Raw genomic sequence first — 20,760 nt, forward strand, 5'->3', positions numbered from 1 at the left:
GGGGCATTTTCGGCCTTTATTTTTACAGGACAGCTGAAGACATGAAAGGGGAGAGAGAGGGGGAATGACATGCAGCGAGTCGAACCCGGGCCCGCTGCGTCGAGGAGTAAGCTTCTTTAAATGGGCGCCCGCTCTACCAAGTGTGCTATCCGGGAACCCGACAATGCCCTTTTTAAATGTCAGCATCAACATGTATAATCTACAAAACGTTACTGTCTTAGATAAAAATAAATGATATTAGTCGATTTAAAAAAATCTACTTTTTAAACCATTATTTCATACATATTGCACATTGACAGCTAGTCTCGATTGAGTCACATTTTCACAACAATGAGGCAATATTTCAAGTTGTATTCCTATTGACTTGATACTAGAATGCGGAGGAAACTAGGGCGTGGTGATGGCGCAGTGGATATGACATAAGTCTTTGGTGCCGGAGACCAGGGTTAGAATCCCACTGAGATACATCAACCAATGTGTCCCTGAGCAAGACACTTAGCCCCTAGTTGCTCCAGAGGCGTGTGACCTCTGATGTGTGTGTATATATAGCAATTGTAAGTCGCTTTGGATAAAAGCCTCCGCTAAATGACATGTAATGTAACTAATGGCGTTTTTCCATTACATGGTATCTGCTCGACTCGCTGTGCGTCCGTTTACCATTGCAGATTTTAGTATCGCCTCAGCGTGGTCGTCATAGCGACTGCCGTGGGCGTGGCTTAGTAGCTTGCTTTCCCATTGACATATCCCCGACGCATTTCCTGGTTCTCCGTCTCCGTAAACAACATGATATCAAAGAGATAGTTAACGTTTACTCCTCCAGATTTCCCACCATGGTCACATATATATGACTCAAAAAAACACCGCTGGCTAAACTATTTAAAAATGCTGTCTCTCGCTAGCAATGCAGTGATCAGTGACACTTCTTTCCGACCAATCTTTAGCCTGCAGGGTTTCACGTCACCTTCTCAGCTCGCCTCAGCTCGCTTGGAACCTCGACTGAGGAGGTACTAAAAAAAGTATCTGTTAGCAGGTTCCAGGTACTTTTTTTCGTAATGGAAAACCAAAAAAGGCGAGTAGAGTCGAGGCGAGGGGAGTAGGTACCATGTAATGGAAAAGCGCCATAAATGTTCCACTTGCAGCTCTTTTTCTCCTAACTTTTTTAAGAGGCTGATTTGAAACAAGGACGATCTATGAAATGGGTTAAATGGAGGTTACCACATGGAAAATTTGGAAAAGACATGCAATGCAGATTGCTTGTGGAAATGGATGGACTAAAATGTTTCGCCATGTACCAAACCCAATGTGCAGCATGTATAATCTCATTAAATGTGGAACATTTCTCCCATGAAATTAGAGGAAACTTGAATAATATATACTCGCCTTCTAAAAACGGTCTAACTTCACTTTCTGGCATGTTGCTATTTGAGTTTAAAATTAGGACGTGTCCTTTAAAATGTAATGTAATATGGGAAAAATTATTTCATATTAGGTCAGACATTATAGACAATGGACAAGTGTGCTTGTTTGTATATACAAAAACCTTCCACCAAGGAGGTTCCCTCTTGATAAAAGGCATGAATGTGCTAGTCAGTTCAATGCTGTATTTATAACGTTATATTGCAATACATAATAGTCCTTCACATTGCATGCCAGTGATGAAAGAAGAAACATTTGCGTTAAAGGGTTGCAACATAACTTTATTTGTTTTGTACAGCATTTCCACTGAACAATTTTAAATTCAATATATTTTCCTTTACACTTTTTAATATTGTTGCCGTTTCCATTTTTCTTTTCCATGTTCATGTTTGTGTGTCATGTTCAGTTGAAGTGTATAAGTTTCTCGTCACTCATTCATACCGTCGGTAAAGTCAAGTCAAGTCACAGTTAAAGATGGGTCATTTTGAGCAAATGAAAAATCATAAACAAGGATAGAGAAAATAAATACATGTAAAAGAAATGAGAGGACCAGAGCAAGAGAATACATCAGGACTGGTCAGTGATGGCATATGAAAAGTACTTTACAAACATGTAGCATTGTAAACATTTGTAGCATAGACAACGTAACTTGACCAAGCCAAGCATGGCTTTAGATTTTGATATAGACATGAACAGCTTCTAGGACGGAAGACAAGTCAGATTTGAGATATTTAGTGATGTCTGTTCACTCCCCTATAGATAACAGGGTTCCTGATCATGCAGCCTGACTAGGACAAACTTTTACTCTAAACACATTCATCCAAAAAATATAGCCCAGAGTATCCTGATCAGGAAAAAAGATCAAGAAAAGCAGAAAAGGCTTGTTATCTCCACCTCCTATTGTATTTTATTTTTTTCCTGTGACATGTTCTACTGAGGCCTTTTCTCCACTTCTCAGAAGTGATTAGAATTGCATCTGAATCCCTGTCAATGTATCAGAACATACATAGTTTAACTTAGAATACTTTTTAATGTAAATCACTGCACAATTTTCTGAATCCCAGATTTTATCTTAGAAAAAAAAAAGTCAAGTAGTTGCCTCGTGTTAGCTCCACCCAGTGGAAGGAGTGTCACCTTTGAGAGCAGTTTGTAGGTGGATCGTTGCCTCTGGGGTGCCTGATTTTGGACAATATTTATTGCAGTCTTCAGCAGATTTTTTTTTTACTCCCTAAACAGTACTTAAACTTGAGGGGGAAAAAAATAAAACAGAGAGGGACTGAGCTATTGCAGCTTCTAATGAAAAGAAGCAAGGTTTAAATGGCCTGAAGCAATCTCTCAGTCATACTGACTGGGTCAACAAAAGCAAATTACATAAATTGAATGTTGAAAACACAGACATCAAGTAAATCATTTCAACCAGCCTTCAGGATGACAACTTTGATAAACTATGACAATACGGTTAGTACCTGCAATTGTCTGCTATGATAGTCGCTTAAGTTTCCACAATTTGCATAATGTGCCACATCAAAGTACTACAATATTTCTATCAGCGCAGTTTCTCCTTGCCATAAAAGGGGCTGGCTACAGGCCGTGACCTCAAGAAAGTAGTATACTCTACTGTTTCCACCACATAAAACAAATTCTTTGATTCCAAAACATCCTCAGCTTATCTATGCACAGTGAAACCCATTAAAAGACTAATAGTGGGGCTCATCACACAAATGGACAAGTAGCTGGAAAGACCAGTTTTATGTAATTAATCAAGTAATTCCCCCCACCAGACAATTTCACTGCCTTAATTCAATTTCTTCTTTAGGTGCCCACAGTAAAGTATGCCACTTTTCCAAAGAAACAATGGCAAATAATGTAACTTTAAAGAGAAGGAAAATAGAGCAGCAATGTTCTGCACAAAATGTGTGCACATTCAAGTAAATAAAAGCTATAAAGAAAATCTATAAGTCAAAGACAGATACATAAGAAACTCCAGTCTTTGTTGGTCGGATTGGCACTTTTGTGAATAGGAGTGCATTTTCATTTTTCAGAAATATAAATATTTTTTTCCTTGTTGGATTTTTTTTCTTCTTCTTTTTTTTTAAACCACTGCGATTCTGGCATCGTTTGTAGGCCAAGCACAGAGTTGAAATCAAAGACTTCAGTTATAAATGCTGCTCTACACACCTGTCATGTAGAGGCAAGTTCTGGATGCTCAATTAGTCACGATTTGAACTCTTACGGCCAAAATACATGAGGCACGAGTGTCAGAGCGGGTTGGGTTTTTTTTTTCCTCCTGCTACACGGACTCCAACTTTGTAGCGTGCATTTTTGGGTGCCAGTGCCAGCTTCACTGTGTGCATATTGCGTTTTGCCAAGTTATGCAGGGGTTTGGAAGAGTAAGCTATATTAACTAGTAATGAATTAGTTAACTGGATTGTTTTAACTACAGGATCATGGATACACACTGATTTGATTGATTTATTAATTTAAATGTGAAATGTAAAAACACCCACAAGGTTGCTCTGCTGCATGCCTCGGATACAATGAGTATTTATTTTTATATATATATATTTTTTTTTTTACAGTTCTATGTAGTTTTTACCTGCTGAAGGGCCACAGAGCGTATTAGTGCGTAGAGGAAAAAAAAAAAAAAAAAAAGGCGAGCAGTGCGAGGCCTGCATGACTTCCCTGGTCAGTGTAGCAGCTTCAGTTGATTATAATGGACGCTCTATGCTGGGGGGCCGCGCCACCTATCGCCCAGGCCCCATGTAGCGCCCGGGCCCCATGTATTTCAGCCATTATGTCTACTGAAAGCGCCTGGTTCTGTGGATAACATCTCAAACTCACGAAAGCCTCACTAACATATCAGCTAATGCTTAAACCCTAGAATATAACGGCCCTGCGCCCTATAATATTTCCCAGTGCCAAAGGCTTATGTAAAAATGGTACACTGAAACAAACTAAATGATATAAGTATATATAAGTCCGGTCTATCCAAAAAGATGTCCTATCACATAAAAGGAAAGTGTTTTGGGTAAGGAAGAAAAAAAAAAAAAATTCTTTCTCTCTCAAGTATACACAATATTCAGCATACTAATCTATCAAATGTTTGCTATAGAGTGACATAATTCTGTTCACAGTTCCATGATTTAATGTTAGGGCTGGTTCAGTAATCCACAGAACAGGGGCTCCCAGACTCAGATAGGGACATAGTCGTAGAGTCAATCAACCTCTTCCTCACACAGTGCCTGTCAGTCAAAACATCACACAACCACAGTTTTGCTCCATCCACAAAGCCTGAACCCTGATCCAAGATCAGCGTCTGTGTCACAGGCAGAGCGGGTCTCGGGTCAGGGTTAACAGGTCTAATTTAAACCATCATAAGTCACGTGGCTAGAAACAACAAAAAAAGTTTCCATGAGACCTATGTGTGCGGCGAATCCCTTTTGAATTCAAAAAAAAAAAAAAAAAAAAAAAAAAAAGAATCTTTTAATTGTTTCAATTAAAAACGGAAAACAATCTTAATTCAGACCAAACCGAGGCAACATTTTTAAAGAAAATATACTAAGTGCTCTGAAACCAAAAACAGCCAAAAAGGCAAATCTCACACACTGGAGAAAAGCAAAACTTGAAAAAAGTGAAATGAAAAAATAACTACTTTTTCCACTCCAAAGACTATGGAAACTAGTTTACTTGCTACTAGCCACTCATCTGTGAGAGGTGTGTGTACAGTGTCTGCTGGTGTTGTATGCAAGTGTGCGCAAATATATATCTATGTATATCTATGTATATATATCTATATATATCTATATATATATATATATATATATATATATATATATATATATATATATATATATATATATATATATATATATATATATATATATATATATATATATATATATATATATATATATATATATATATAATGCAAATACATCAAAATTCAAATATATATTCATACTTGAAATTTTGGTTGCAGTTAGGCTCGTCACTTGTCTGAGATATATCCCTAGCCAAACTCGGGTTGTTATTAGACCCACAAGGGGACAAAGAAGCGGCGCACTTTACCTTGCCAGGCAGAGGATAGGCTATTTACATCAATGTCACAATAGACCCATGCAAAATCGTTAACAGGTGTCATTCCCATCCCTCAAAGATATAGTGATATAGAATGCCTTAGGTTATATATCAACTCTACCACTATACAAAACACCAACACCATCACTACACTATTACTGTTAACACCACCAAACCAATTATTTGTGGCCCAGTTCCTGCTTTTTAACTCCAAATGCTGCAACAAGAAAACGCTGAGCAGCGTACAGCAAAGTCTCAAAAGTATTCCTTCACACTGTTCTCTCTCTCTGTGCCAACTGTCTGTGTTTGACAAGGGATACTCAGTGACACTATGCAGGGTAATATAACACCATGCAAAAAACCCTACCACATACAGCTGGGGGCACACAGGGCCTCGCGAACCGGCAGCTTCAATGAAATCAGACAAAACTAGAAACGTGTCTGCACCACCAAGTGGTATTTCACCCTACTTTAAACAACCTGCAATCTCTTGAATTCATTTCAATATAAAAAAATAAGTTTGGTTTGCTGCCGCCGCGGGCACCTTTCCCCCTGAATCCCCAGCCGTGCCTTGTTTAATAGTTAGATCACTTCATAATTCAAATGTATTGTTATTAATAACACAGCACACAACGAACATTGGATCTCTAACTACACCAACCGCGAAAACTGGATTTTTTTTCCTCTCGTCCAGATCTTTAAACATATCCTCTAAAAAAACCCAATTTCTTTTCCAATATCCCATCCAGAGCCAATCCTAAATTCAGGTTTTTTTTTGGGGTTTTTTTTGTTTGTTTTTTTTGTTTTACTTCCCACGTCAACCCTCCCCCTGTAATTTGTCCCACTTCAAAAAATGTTGCTAAGAAGGAAAAAAGAAAAATCACAAGCACTAAAAAGAAAAAAAGGAGATAAATAAGTGTTGGGGGAAAATAAGTAATCATTAAACAAAAAAGGGATCATATTACTGAGTTTTTCTTCTTCTTTGAATTGCACTAAGTCAGACTGACATCAAGAGCTAGGCATATTTCACCTCATGCACCCCCATCTGTGGACTTTGCATGGGGATGCATGGGTAATCCTGAAAATAGGAATGTCCCACTGGAAAAGAAATGAAAGTGTATATAAAGATATTAATCAACAAACCATTGTTACGGCCACGGAGAGCTATTAAATGGCTGGAAGATGTCGGTGTGCGTTTGAAGCCAGGACAGACTTGCGTTTTGGGCAATGAGGCGATTAATTCCTCTTTTAAGTGTAATGGAGTTTGTGTGGCGCTCTCCCCCTGGCGATGTAACACATGGGTCTGCCCTGCTAGAATTCAGTCCACTGGTTTAGAAGAGGGAAGAAAGAAAGGGTGGGTGGGGGGGGGCATTTTCTTAGGCTGGAGAGCGGGACAGTTTTAGCTTTCCTCCAAAGGGTGGGTGTGTCTGTGTGGGTTTGTGGTAATGGTAGAGTTGGGGGGGTAGTGGCAGATCAGAGAAGGGGGCATGTTGGTTCGACTCGGGCATCCAGGGGTCCTCCATGAGATGAGGAGGTATGGAGGGGGTAAACGGTGCATTTTAGAGGAGAGGGGTGTGGATTTATAGCTGGAAGCCTTCCATGGGGGCCTCCTGCTGGGGGAAAAGGTACTGCTGGTTGGCCTGGTCCACCTGTGGGGCAAGACTGTTGTCCTCGTCCTCAACCCCGAAGTAGTGCTCGATTAGATCAAAGGCCTTCTGGTAGATCTCCTGGTTGTCGTGGCTCTGGAGGAACTCGATCTTGTCAAGACCTGGAAAAACAAGTAATGTTAGATCAATGTTTTTTGCTAAATTATCAGCCAAAAAATTTGAACTTTTTATTCTAAAAAGAAAGTGTTAGATAGAACCAGCTACTGCGGTCTAGGGCTGGGTATCAAAATTACTTTATGTGTCCATAGTATTTCAAATTGTCAAGTATCAAAAATTGGCTAATGGCATTATGAGATTCTTGGACTCATTTACTTATTGTTTGATCAGATTATGATCTAAATCGGAAATAAAAACATGTCCGATTTATTAGAAATGTAATAACTTATTTCACCAGTAAATTCCTGTTAATGACAAAAACAACCACTGGATGGGAAAAGTGTCCCCAGGGATTTATCCTAGGAATGTGTTTGTGTGGACATCTACAGTACCATAGGCTTCTTCAATGAGGCTGCAGTAAGGATTAACTCCAGAGCCGGTGTTCTCCTGCTTGGCCTCCTGCTCGCCCAGCCTCAGGATGTTCTCCAGCCCGTTGAGAGCTACCTGGACGATCTTAGAGTCCATCACCGTCAGCAGATCACACAGGGGCTTAATGCAGCCCAGGTTCACCAGATATCTAGATGCAAACACACACAATGCATTTTCAGATGTGATCCTTAAAGTGCTCATATTATGCTTTTTGGCTTTTTCCCCCCTTTCCTTTATTGTGTTACATATATTTTTTGTGCATGTTATAGGTTTACAAAGCAAAAAATCCCAAAGTCCCCCCCAAAGGGACTTACCATCTCCAACAGAAAACACTGTTCACAAACTGCTCCAAACAGCTCTATTGTGGTCCAGCCTTTACTTCAGAGACAAACGTGGTCACTTTGTAACACACGTTATAATGCTCGCCTAGCTGCTAGCATGGCACGCCCTCATACTCTGCTTCTGACTGGCTAGTAGTCCTTACCTAGGTACTGTGCATGTGCGACTCCCAACAAAGATGGACCAGAAGTGAGATGTCTCACTCTGTAGCTAAAACAGAGAGCTCAACACACAGGGTGAAAAGAGGAGCTGCAGCAATGTGCAGTACAACAAAATATATGGTGTTTTCTGAAAATTAAACCATGTAAACCTATTCTAATATAAGCTCTAAATACAATTATGAAGCTGCAAATGAGCATAATATGAACACTTTAAATTAATTTCAAGGTTGCATATAACCGTCCATTATTCAGCTTAGAAAAAAGAAAAAGAAAAAAAGAAGATGCTCCTTATAACTCAAAACGTGCCTGAGAATTATGTTTTCGAGTTTTCTTTTAGTTTCAGAGGAATCCAGTGACGGTCACGGAACATTGCAAATAGGAACGGCTAATAGCTAATTCTGCATACTTTTAATGATGCCAATTTGCAACATATAATTGAACTTAAAAAAAAAAGAAAAAAGGAGTAAGTAGCTTGCTCAATGGGGACATTACTGTATACATCTTTTTAGATCCCAAAGGCCCCCAAAACCACAGCATGATTATACTGCAAATCCAAGCAAGGCAATGATTAATAATTGGAGTGCCAAATTCTATTAACTGTGCGTGCGTGTGTGTGAGAGTGTGTGTTTCACTATTATCATATTGTTCGCCAATGCTAAAGGTTCAGAATGTTCCATTAACATGGTTCAAAGATTACCAGATAATAGGAACGGCTTTTCACACCGTGGCATTAGAGGTTATTATACTATACAGATTGAATTAGGTACAATTCTTTTTGCTTTAATTTACCTAATTAATGAAATGTATTTTAATTCATTTAGGATAATTCATTCCAATGTACTGAATTGTGATACCTCTTATTGCACCTGACCTTGTTCCTTACTTTTTAATCATCTAATATCTCAAAAAATAAATAAATAAAAAAATTCAGTAAATCTAAATTGTATTTCTCTCACAAAGTAAAGCATTGCTTAGTATTTTTACTCATTATCTCCCAGCAGCTGCAACGTTTTTTTAGTCGGTCACTGTCAGGGAAAGATTTCTGCTAATTTATAATAATTTTAACGGATGGCATGACGAGAATAATTCATTGCAAGTGGTCTTTAGAAACTTTTCCAACTCCTAGAAAATTTGTTATTGATGCTGCCACAGTAATCACTTAACGCTTGACCATCCAACACTTTTAACCGACAAAAGTTAGCGCCGCCCAGACGATTTGATTGATTACGATTAAAGAAATGCAAAGAACACAGAGCATTTTTTTCTCCTATCCTAGACTGTATATGTTGTGTAGCCAGACCTTATTCAACAGCGCTGTGGAGACAGGTCTGGCAATGCGAGACTACTCTTAGTCTGACCTGATCTGTTCTGGTGTTCCTCCAGAGGTTGCGTTAGTGATGGCCCAGGCCGCCTCTTTCCTGGTCCTGAACTCTGCTTTCTGTAGAATGTCGATCAGCACTGGGAAGATGTTGGCATCAATTACCGTCTGCGGGACAGGATAAGATTTAGAAAAAAAAAAAAAAAAAATCAGGGGCATGTCTCAAAAAGCAGCGTTTACATAGTTATGAGATCCTTACCTTGGCAACCTGGTGATCAGGGGTATAGTAAAAGACGTTGTATCATGGGTCCGTAAGGACTGTCATAAATACACCTATCAGCCTCTATGTGTCTCTCAGAAAACAGTCTCAAATCAAACTATGTGAGCTTCATACATGCCTAAACTGGAACAACATTCTCAATAGTAGAGCTGGGCAATATATCGATATTATATCAATATCGTGATATGAGACTAGATATCTTCTTAGATTTTTGATATCGTAATATGACATAAGTGTTGTCTTTTCCTGGTTTTAAAGGCTGCATTACAGTAGAGTGATGTCATTTTCTGAACTTACCACACTGTTGTAACTGTTCTATTATTTGCCTTTAACCACTTAGTCATTATATCCACATTATTATTTATCAAAAATCTCATTGTGTAACTATTTTGTGAAAGCACCATTAGTCACCACTACAATATTGTTGCGGTATCGATAGAGGTATTTGGTCAAAAATATTGTGATAATTGATTTTCTCCATATCGCCCAGCCCTACTTATAGTGAGGTTTCAGTTATAGGCTTTGTGTGTAGAGATGCACCAATTACAATTTTCTAGGCCGATTCCGATTTTCATTGAGTTAGGCCAGCCAATACCGATTTTAGCCGATTCCAATTTTATTTTTTTCTAACCACTTCACAGCACACAAATATTTATTTTCTCTTTTCTTTAATAGAACATTTTGCACAGAACACAGACATTTAACAGATAATGGATCAACTATATAAAATTACTCCTGGTGTGGGTAATTCTCTAACACACACACACACCTACCTAAAGTGCAATGTTAGAACCATTTCTTTCTTTTCACATCCAATATCCCAAAAAAAAAAAAAATGTGATTTTGGTTTTTGGTGTCGTCCCTCCACGCCCTACTTTTTCCTTGCAGGTGTTGCATATTGCAAACTTGTTATCTTCTGCACACACGCTGAAGAATTTCCAAACAGCTGACGTGTTGCAGGTTAATTCACGAGGTTCCCTACATGTGCGAGAATAGCGCGGACACGCGCTTCACACCGCGAGCGGGTACGCGCGACACACGGCAGAAAAGTTGAGCGAAAGGAAAAAGAGACCGTGCTGTCGCGTCCGTGTGTGCGTGCGTCCTTTAGAACTGTAACTCGTATAACTTCTGCTGTCAGTTAATTTTAGCATTGACTGGCATTAAATCGGCATATATCAGACTGACCTGCCGGTCATGGCCGAGCACGTGAAAACTGGCCAATTCCGGTCACCGGCCGGTCTATCAGTGAATCTCTATTTGTGTGTATATATCCACCTGAATTTGTGCTCGGTTTCCTGCGGTGATGTTTGAGATGGTCCAGCATGCCTCTTTGCGAATGGACTCTTTAGCACTACTGAGCAGGTGCAGCAGACAGGGCAGGGCTGAGCAGTTCAACACCACCTATACATAGTAAAAAAAAAAAAATCATAGAAGTCGTAAAAAAAAAAAAAATAAAACAAGCAACAGAGCATCCCAGGGGCAGAACTATGAAACAAACTTCCGTTTAATATGCTCCCACCTGTGTTTGGATGTCATCTCCAGTGACAATGTTTCCTACAGCTCTCAAGGCAGGGGATGCCACCTTATAGTCTGTGTGCCTGCAGAAAAGCAGGTTTATCAGAAGAGAGAATTTAAAGTATTTACTGGTCATATATACTGTGACAAAGACAACAGAGAGTTACGGCATGACTTACATGAGTAGCTCTACAAGGCGCCTGCAGACGCCCGAGTCGATGACAGCTTGGATCTTGTCATTGGGGCCATCTGAGAGGTAGGACAGGGCCCAGCAGGCGTCTGCCAGCAAGTCTGGGTCACTGCTAAATAAAAGCCTGGACAGTACTGGCAGACAGGGTGACACCTAGACAGCACAGGCATAATGCATTATTATAATAATGAGAAACAGGAATTTATGTACCACCCATGTACCACACACAAACATCAATTGAACCTTATTTCAGTTAAGCAACCATTATTCATTATGCCAACTGAAAAAAACATTTACACAAATTTAAAAAAAAAAATAAATAAATAAATAGCTTCTGTACGCTGGTCTAGAATTCAGAGAAACAAATACTAGCAAAAAGTCTGCATGTACATAATGTTTAGCAATTTAACAGTGCTAGTTATGAGATAGTAGGGTGTGAGTATTCAAATATACATAATTGGGACCTTTAAAGTCCTTCACATACTGCAGCTGTGACCTGGGATAAACCAGCATTTACTGCTGGTCTGAATAGATAAATACAAGTAACCCAACTGAATGGCTTTGATTTGAGCGAGTTAACACAGGTTTTTATAATGGCTATAGAATTTCTATATGGCTGCTATAAAAATTTAATTATATCAGGCGTATGTATTAACCACGACATCTGGCCCTGTCAACCAGAAATTTAGATCGGAGACAGTTTAACCTAAGGCCGGTTACACACTGCCTGCGTGGCGTGAGCGTGGCGTTTCTGTTGCGGATTTTTCTGTCTTTACACACCAGGAAAGTGTCTGACGCGGTGCTGCTGCTGCTAGCCTTGTCTGTACACATGTATATTTCCCATTGATAAAATGAAATACCATGTTAAACAAACATACACTGATTTTTATTTATTTTTTTAAATTACATTTATATCAAAACCTAGAGACTTTCAAACATCAACATGTCTTTTTTAAATATGTATTCTTTTCTAAACGACATATAAACATCTTTTCCAATTCTATTTTGCCTGGAACGATTCCAACACGCTTGTGTCACGTGAAAAATAGGCGTTGGTTCTATTTCTAGCAGGCACGCGTTTTCGGCGCGCCTGAGACGTGCGTGTCACACGGGCAGTGTGTAAGCTCTAACCCACACGTGTCAAACTCAAGGCCCGCGGGCCAAATCCGGCCCTTTGCAGATTTAGATTTGCCCCGTACATCAATTTGGGTTCACAATGACATTTTGGCCCACCTAATTGTGCGCCAAACCAGAAACACAGGAAAGTGTTTTTTAAACTGCAGATTACCTGACATTCAAAAGCAGACAAACTCAGAAATCCCCCCAGAAGAAGCAGAGAGAGAGTTTTCATATTCAGGCTGTGACACAGGTTGATGTTAAAACAATAGTATTTCTTAATTTGCTAAATTCTACGATGGCTAAGGAACTCTTTTGATGAAAAAGCAACAAATTTACAAAAAAGATGACAAATGTCTGAGAAAGCCACTAAAAGGTTGGAACAAAAACAATAAAAATGAGGAAAAAAAGCTACCAAAGTGTTTTTAAAAAAGTGACATGCAGTAACAAAAGCACATCAGTAAACTCTATACATGTCTGGCCCTTGGTGGGATTTGGTGGTTTGACACCCCTGCTCTAACCGGTTAACATGGGAGCCGAAATATAAAAACGGACACGCCACGCAGCTGACACGCTCGCGCGACGCATCCAGTGTGTAACCGGCCTAACTGTAGACCTGATTGTGGGTCCAAGCAGTACTAACCATTATGCATGCTTTGGCAGCCACACTTGTCCATAGCAAAATGTTGAAAATTAAAAAAAAAGTAGTAGGCCTGATCTAAAAATTATAATGTCTTTGGTGTTGACTACATGAGGCCAAGTGGTACCTTTTCAAATGCAGGTGGAGGGTTTTTTCCTCTACAGAGATTAGACAGAGCCCACACCGCATTCCTAGTCATGGTCAATCTAGTGGATTTGGTCAGGAGCCTGAAATGACAAAGAAAAGCAAAGCTTAGTACATGAGACAGTATCAGAAGTATGTTAGTATAAGTTGAAAAAATAGGAATCCTAAATAGGTAATCCCTCTAAAGAGGCAAAGAGGATGGGCTTACATTAATAAAGGTGGAAGGATGTCGCAGTTCAGCACATAGTCCCGGCACACTGCACTATCCCCTGCAATATTACCCAAGGCCCACACAGCCTGCAAAAAAACAAACAAACAGAGTATGAAACAAGGCAAGACAAACAGACACACACACGCAATGGTCGAGATGGACCCAAGTGTGTTACCTGTTCTTGGACGTCCTCAAAGTCAGAGTTAAGTAGTTCAATGAAGATTGGTACTGCTCCGGCCTCGATCACCGTCTTTGTCTGCATGGATGTGCCTGATGCTATGTTGGTCAGTGCCCAAGCTGCTTCAAACTGCACAGGCACAAAATGTCAGCATTTTAAACATCTTTCACCATGGAGCATTAACATGTTTTTATTAAACATGACCAATAAGAAACTTGTTTAATGCAGGCTATGGTATTGCTTTGACTTGCTTGTCATCAGATACAATGTATAGTGGCTTGCAGCAATAAAATCATGTTTTATTTACCTGAATCGAATGCATTTGCTATTGTTTGACAACGTTACCAGCCAGCATGCCAGGTGACACAAATTTTCCTTGACAGACATTAAATGTACACCTTATGTACACATTCCATGCACAGGGGGTGTTCTGAGCTGTGTAAGTGTGTGCAAACTGACCTGTAGTGTGCAGTTGACACTCTTCTTCAAGAACTCCACAAACCTCTCCACTACTCCAGCCGTGTTAATTACTTCATCAATTGGTGGGTTGGGCTCTGAAAATGAACGGGGGTAAAGCTGGGAGTAAGTATTTTTTGTTTGGTCCACGGTGACCTCATACAACAGCCGTGCAAAGTCACGGTAAGTACACAATATACACCTTTGGAAAGTAGTTTTCTGAACTTTTGTGTTGTGGTGAGCTGAAGCTCTGGGTCCTCCGAGAAAAGCATCTCAACCATGTCTCTGGTAATGACTCCTTCCTGCAACAATACATGCACAAGCACTCTTAAAACATGATCCACTCAGCACAGACTCCACCATCCTCAATTCGCAGGCGGGTAAAAGGGCTAGACAACAAGAATAACAACCACGGTCCCGCGTGAACCTCGCTTTGTCTAGGTTGTGTGAGAGGTAATAGGAAAATAGACACTCACTGTTACTGGGGAGCTGAGGTAAGAGTCCACCAGTGGACTCTCAAACATGGCTTCCTCTTCATTGAGAACGTCCACATTCCTCCTCTTGAAAAGCTGCGATTAAAAGATTGTCAGAGCACACAAAGACACAGTCAAGCCAGACTATGTTCATGCGGACATCATCTCCAAACAGAGAGATAAAGGATCTGATGAGTGGGACTGATTGGTGTTAATACCTGTTGTTCCCGCTTCTGTTTCCTGAGTTGGATGCCCTCCTCCTCTCTCCTGCGCCTCATCTCCTCTGGGTTCAGGGCTTTGTTCTTGTAGCGGTTCATCCTGTAGTTGTCTTTGGCCGGACTGGCTGACGGCTCTGATGGGCCACAGACACAGGTAGACATAACGATTAGGACTCGGCCAAAAAAAATAAAGTAGGAAACAAAGTTGTGCACCATTTGCTTTATCCACGTTAAACTTATAAAAGTACACCATGTGCAGGGAAGAGTAAGTGAACATGTGCGACGGACAAAGTGTGCGTTTGTTTCTCCTTAACATCTCTAATAATAGGTTGTGATGGTGAGACAGCATGTACACAGTTCTATATATAAAAAGGCCTTGTATAAACAAGCTCATAGATACTGAACACACACACACGCACAGCTAAGCTATTCATCAACCAGTCCACTGGCAGGCAGAACAAACGTATTTATTCAGCAGCGTTAAATCGCAGAGTTAACATAAATTGGTGCCCACACAGGACAAACTGCCCATTCTCAGCATTTGTGCAGTCATGCCACCAGAACAGGGCACTGGGCAGATCCCTGAGTCACCCGGGGTTTACAGGGGAGAGAAAGAGAGGTAGGGGAGACATTGAAACCTGCCACCAATGAAAGATGGTGCCAACCTTCTGTGCCAAAAGCCCCCAATTGCAAGAGCGGGGGTTTTCGAGGTTAAATATCGAAACAAGTGGCGCAAATTGAGGTCATGTTATGGTTTGAGGGTATTAGCACAACCAGCCTCATAAAAAGCTTGTGCATGTGTGTGTTAAGTGTCCAGATGGTAAACCCACAGGCGTGGACAGCACATAAGCACAGGCTGGATGCTCTAATTTCTGTACTGCGTTAGTTAAATTAGCTGCTGTATTTGAACTGCGCTGGCCGTTTGGGTTAGACGGCGCAGGAATAGCCCTGCACAGGACATGTCTGCATTGGCATTTCTGAGGAGACCCTACCTACAGCAAGAAGTAGGGTTGGGTACCAAACCCTGTACTTTTACCGGCAACGACCGAATCATGTCGGTACTAACGAGTATTGGTTCACGTAAAATCAAACGGTGCCAAATTTCGGTACCTGAGAGCACGTAAGCGCAACCTTATCTGTCCTCTCTGCATGTTGACAGAGAGCGGAGCACCGATACACGCAGAGACGCAACAGACGCGGACAGAGCAAACTGCGTCGGCTCTGCAGTTTTGTTGAAGTCACAGCGAGTCACGGCAATGCCGATAAAGTGGTTTCAAGTGTGGTTACAGTTTCTCAAAAACTTCACGCAGACACCATTCACTGTGATATGATATTAATGGCGAGCCGAAAGCAGTCGCGGTGCTGTTGACGTTACACTTCCTGTGAGACAAGCAGGTAGCCTGACAAGCCAGACCCACATCAAGATGTTGGGTCTGGGAACTCACTTATGTTACACCCACCCACTGACTCTATACACGATGTGATAGAGTTTGAATTTTCCAGCTCACAAGCCAACGGAGAGTTGCTAGACGCCCTGGCTGCAAATTACATTTTATTTAATTTCTGTCAGTTTAAAATATTTTAAATAAATAACATAATGTTCTAAGTAAATATGATAAATAGGTTTAAAATTATTTTTACCACTGAAATATTTTTTTTGTAATTACAGAGGGAAAGTACCGAAAAAAGTACAGTTGGGTACCGGGAACCGAATTTCAAGTACCGGTATCTGTACTGCTGTTGGGATTTCTGCCACTACCCGAAAACAACAGCCATGGGATGGAAACCCTCTGTTGTAGACTGGTGGCAGAAATTTCAACAGCATATCAAAACCCCTTCAAATAAATCTCAAACTATCTGCATGGCTATATAGCATATACTTCTTGTTCATAGTTAAGCACAACAGCCTGATTTGGTGACAAATCAAGCACCAAGGGTGATTCAAGTCAAGAACATTTTTCCAATAATAAAATTGGATAACGAGATGTTCACGGCCCAGCTTGATTTGATTTCTTTGGGTGTATTTCCATTTGACATGTACAATGAAGCTGGATGGTTTTGGACAGTTTGCTAGTATAATAAAGACCATGCCCTTCTTTAATTAGTATTAACTGTAGGCCTTTACGAGTTATCAGTCATGTCATTGTAAACTACAAATGTTGAGGGGAAAAAAACACTCACAAAATCCAGACCCAAAACATAATCCTGTGCGGTAATAGTCTGGAAAACATGGTGACTACTGGTGTCACATGTACAAGCTAGTGTAACGTTACAGTGTGCTGTCGGGTCAATACCATTGCTCACTAATGTTAGCAACTAACGTTAAACTGTAAATAAACATGGGATTTACTAACGTTAGCTCAGTACTTTTCAAACTCTTCAGAAGGGGAATAACAACGTATGTAACATAATTATATTAAGACAACAGTGTAACTATGGGTTTGAAGAACAACGCGGAATGACAGATAGCATAGCTAACGTTAAGCTAACATTAGCCGCTGCGCACACAAATCTGTAACTAATAAATATGACTATTAAATTGTGTCATCTTATAGGTGATGACGCATTACGTTTTCTGAGTAGTTGGAAGTCTCTTGACAAGTTAGAATCGGTCAACCAAATACCACAGAACATACAGCTAACAGAACGTTTGAAATGTCCACTAGCTAAGCACCAGCGTTGTATTTGCACCCCAATAGCTGGCTAACGTCACCGCTAGTTAGCTACACCTCAACGTAAATGTAAAGAAACAAATATGACGGAGAGACTGGCAATTGTTACTTTGAATTTGCCGATAAGCAAGACAATACCTGGACACAGTTGATAATAACTTTAGATCCAGGCAAACTATACGTGTGTCTTCCCACCTTTGGAAAGAATGTAACCTTACAGCGCGGTGCTAACGCAGTTAGCTAGCTATTAGCCAAGTTTCCTTAAGTTGGCTAACAAATTAGCTTCAATGTTTGTTTTCCCGGGTTGGAATGACATTAGTACACTTTCTATGAGATCTGATAAAAGACAAAAGGCTGTCTTAAGACTAGATAGTTTAGTGACTGGTTAATATAACGTTACAAGTGAACTAGCGTAAAATAGCAACTCATCTTGCGCTACTACGTAGCATCGTTGACTACAGTTAGCTACCTAGCTAATGAGTTAGCTTAACAACAGTGTCAGGATAAGGATTGTATAATCATTACCCCCGATCACACAGCCCAATCTTGTACTTCCTTAACGCATATCTACACTCTCGATTTGCCGAACAGCTTACCCATTATGTCCTATTCCGTGTGAGTGAATCGAGTCGCGAAGATGTTAATCAATTTTAAATCCTTTCTCTCTTCTAGCTTTCCAGAATTTGCTCCTGTAAGCAATATGTCTGCCGGAGACGGAAACGTCAAAATATAACGCTGACGTCCTGCCACCAGAGGACGCACCAGCCTCACAAAACACCACACTCGCACCTCTGGTCAACTCAGCAAAGAATAGCCTTCTTCTTCTTATTCTTCTTCTTTAGAGTTTAACGGCAGTTGGCGCAAAGAATAGCCCACATACAATACCAAACATATATTCATTATCACTTTAACACCGGATTTATTTTATTCTTAAATGGATACATTGGTCAAAATCACTAAACTGAATCTGCATTAATCATTACCATAGGCCTACCAGTTATTTCCATGAGGGCAACAGGCGACACATGATTTAAATTGCAGTCTTCCTTCCAAACAAACTTACCGTTTCTCACAAATCTCTCGGTTTTGCATATCCTCTGGCATGATTCAGTTACCTCTTGCTCTGTGTATGTGTGTGTGTGTGGCCGCCATGGTTCCCCAGTGTTTTTCTCAAAGTGAATGTGACAGAGTAATACAGGTGAGGTGCATCCATGGTCAATTTGCTGGGAGCAGATAGTAGTAAATTACTGCACTATATTGTGATACAGCATTTTCCTCTGACATGGCCCCCTGAGGGGGCCTGGGGAAATACACCAGAAAAAACTTTAGGGGGCAATGTTGTACAAATAAAATGGAAGTAATGGGACATTCACTGCTGTCAGGCTTGCACTTTCCCCCTATTAGAAAGGGCGTGGGAGGTCAAGTCAACTGTGGCACAACTGAGATACTTTCTGATGATTACAATTTCTTAGCAGACAAGATCAAATATTGTTCATAGACACATTGCTATCACAGAGTAGCCTACCCATGGGCTCTGGATTGAGCCTGCTTCAGCTGAGCCACAAGGGTTGAGAAATCACAGCCTTCAGCAGGTGTGCTGGTGCAGAGATGAATCAAAAGACAGTGCTTGCAGGATAGCAGCTCTCCACTGGTATCAAATAACAGACAGACACACAGGACCAAATCCAGTCTGCAGGGCTGTAGCTGGGGCTCATCAAATCTGATTTCACAGGGCATCTTTTGTGAGTTCTTTACCTTTCTCATTTCTAGGCTTGCTTAAGCACATCATAGAGCAGCCTCCACTTTGCAGGGAAGCAAAGGCTATCCATTAGTCAATGTCACAGAGTAAAGACTGCCTCTGTAATGGAATCATAAGAGCCGAGCTAGGCATATAACTGAAGAGTTTTAGCCTTCCACTCACCATCAGCTCCTAATGTAGATATAATAAACACTACAATCAATACCCTCTTGTTCCATCCAAATTCAAACTGCTTTAAATTAAAAAGAAAAAAGAGATCTAAATTAACAAACAGGAAGACCTCTCATGCCGACCTCATTAGTGGCCATTGCCAGTCCAGGCTGAGTCAGCTATATTGAGAAACTTCACTGCATTTTTTAACAAGCAAATTAGCAATGCTGTTACAGCACGGTGTGAGCAACAACTAGATGTTGATCAAGTGCAATTTCATCAAAATGAGTTTTTAGTTGTTTCTGAAAAGCCTATACAGCGTTTGTTAATTAGATTTCTTTGGCAGAAGCTTTTTTTTTTGGCCATCTTTCTTCTTTGCAGCATTTGAAAGAGCGTTATCCACACATCTACACATCTATGTATGCTGAATGCTTTTTGTCACTGTAGACATAAATCCTTTTCATAGGAAGAGTGCACTTTATCCAGCGGAAAGATTTCATAGGCAAATGTCTGCCCTGTTTTGCATTTTGCTCCTGGTAGTATATCCATGATAAAACATCAAGCAGGACTCAGATCTCTGCAGGTGGATACTGCAACAAGAAATAAAGAATCTGTTGCACATTTAGTCTTCCCAGACAAAAATAATATGTACCACATAAAGAGGCTAACATGTTTGCAGAGGAAAAACTCAATTATGAAGCGTCAAAGGCAGTTTAGTTGTGATTGTGCTTATTTGATTTGGCAAATATATCCGGTTTAGACTGCTCCTTAATTCAATTACACCCAATATGATAATAAGGCTATGTTTGCTGAAATGTGAGAATGTGGCCATGTTGCTTGTGGGAGAGAGAACCACTGCAAGGCTCAGCGCTGAATGCTTTGTGTGAGAGTAATAAAGGGTGAGAGAGATAACGCCATGGGGAGGATAGTGTGTGGAGAGCGCAGGGTGTCAGCGCATGTGGGACGTGAATGGAAAAGAGGAGATATGTCTTCATAATATAGTGTTGAAAATCCATTCAGCGCTGTCCATTCCTTACTTTTTTATCTGACGACTGGGGCCCTCTCCCTCTCCGTCTCTCTGTATCCCTCTCGCTTTCTGACATATACCAGGTGGCGGTGCAGATAAGTAAAATGCTGAGTAGGTGATTTTAGAATATTCTTGTGGATCATTCGATCATTTCTTGAGTGTGAGAGGGAGATTTGTGGGCACCATTTGAATACTTATGTATAATTTTCACTTCACAGGATGAAATAC

The 20,760-nt window shown here is 40.4% G+C and overlaps 1 protein-coding gene across 1 annotated transcript; it reads right to left on the minus strand.

Annotated features, from left to right (window-relative positions):
* Positions 1–5,877: 5,877 nt before the first annotated feature.
* Positions 5,878–18,377, minus strand: kpna6 (karyopherin alpha 6 (importin alpha 7)). Its single transcript, XM_028597121.1, has 14 exons — positions 18,193–18,377; positions 14,925–15,058; positions 14,710–14,802; positions 14,436–14,535; positions 14,237–14,331; positions 13,775–13,906; positions 13,597–13,685; positions 13,372–13,471; positions 11,478–11,641; positions 11,303–11,381; positions 11,059–11,184; positions 9,544–9,671; positions 7,649–7,833; positions 5,878–7,261 (listed from the first exon to the last, which is right to left on the minus strand). Exons 1-14 carry the CDS (start codon positions 18,194–18,196, stop codon positions 7,074–7,076), a joined length of 1,617 nt encoding a protein of 538 aa, XP_028452922.1. The 5' UTR covers positions 18,197–18,377; the 3' UTR covers positions 5,878–7,073.
* Positions 18,378–20,760: the final 2,383 nt, after the last annotated feature.

Source organism: Perca flavescens, chromosome 14 (genome assembly GCF_004354835.1).
Source record: "Perca flavescens isolate YP-PL-M2 chromosome 14, PFLA_1.0, whole genome shotgun sequence".
Lineage (NCBI taxonomy): Eukaryota > Metazoa > Chordata > Actinopteri > Perciformes > Percidae > Perca > Perca flavescens.

What these genes read in the sequence shown, in the direction of transcription:
- kpna6 (XM_028597121.1), bottom strand. An exon ending in TTGAGGACGTCCAAGAACAG is followed by an intron (nt 13,686 to 13,774) that starts GTAACACACTTG and finishes GTTTTTTTGCAG; the next exon opens with GCTGTGTGGGCCTTGGGTAA. An exon ending in ATCCTTCCACCTTTATTAAT is followed by an intron (nt 13,472 to 13,596) that starts GTAAGCCCATCC and finishes TTGTCATTTCAG; the next exon opens with GCTCCTGACCAAATCCACTA.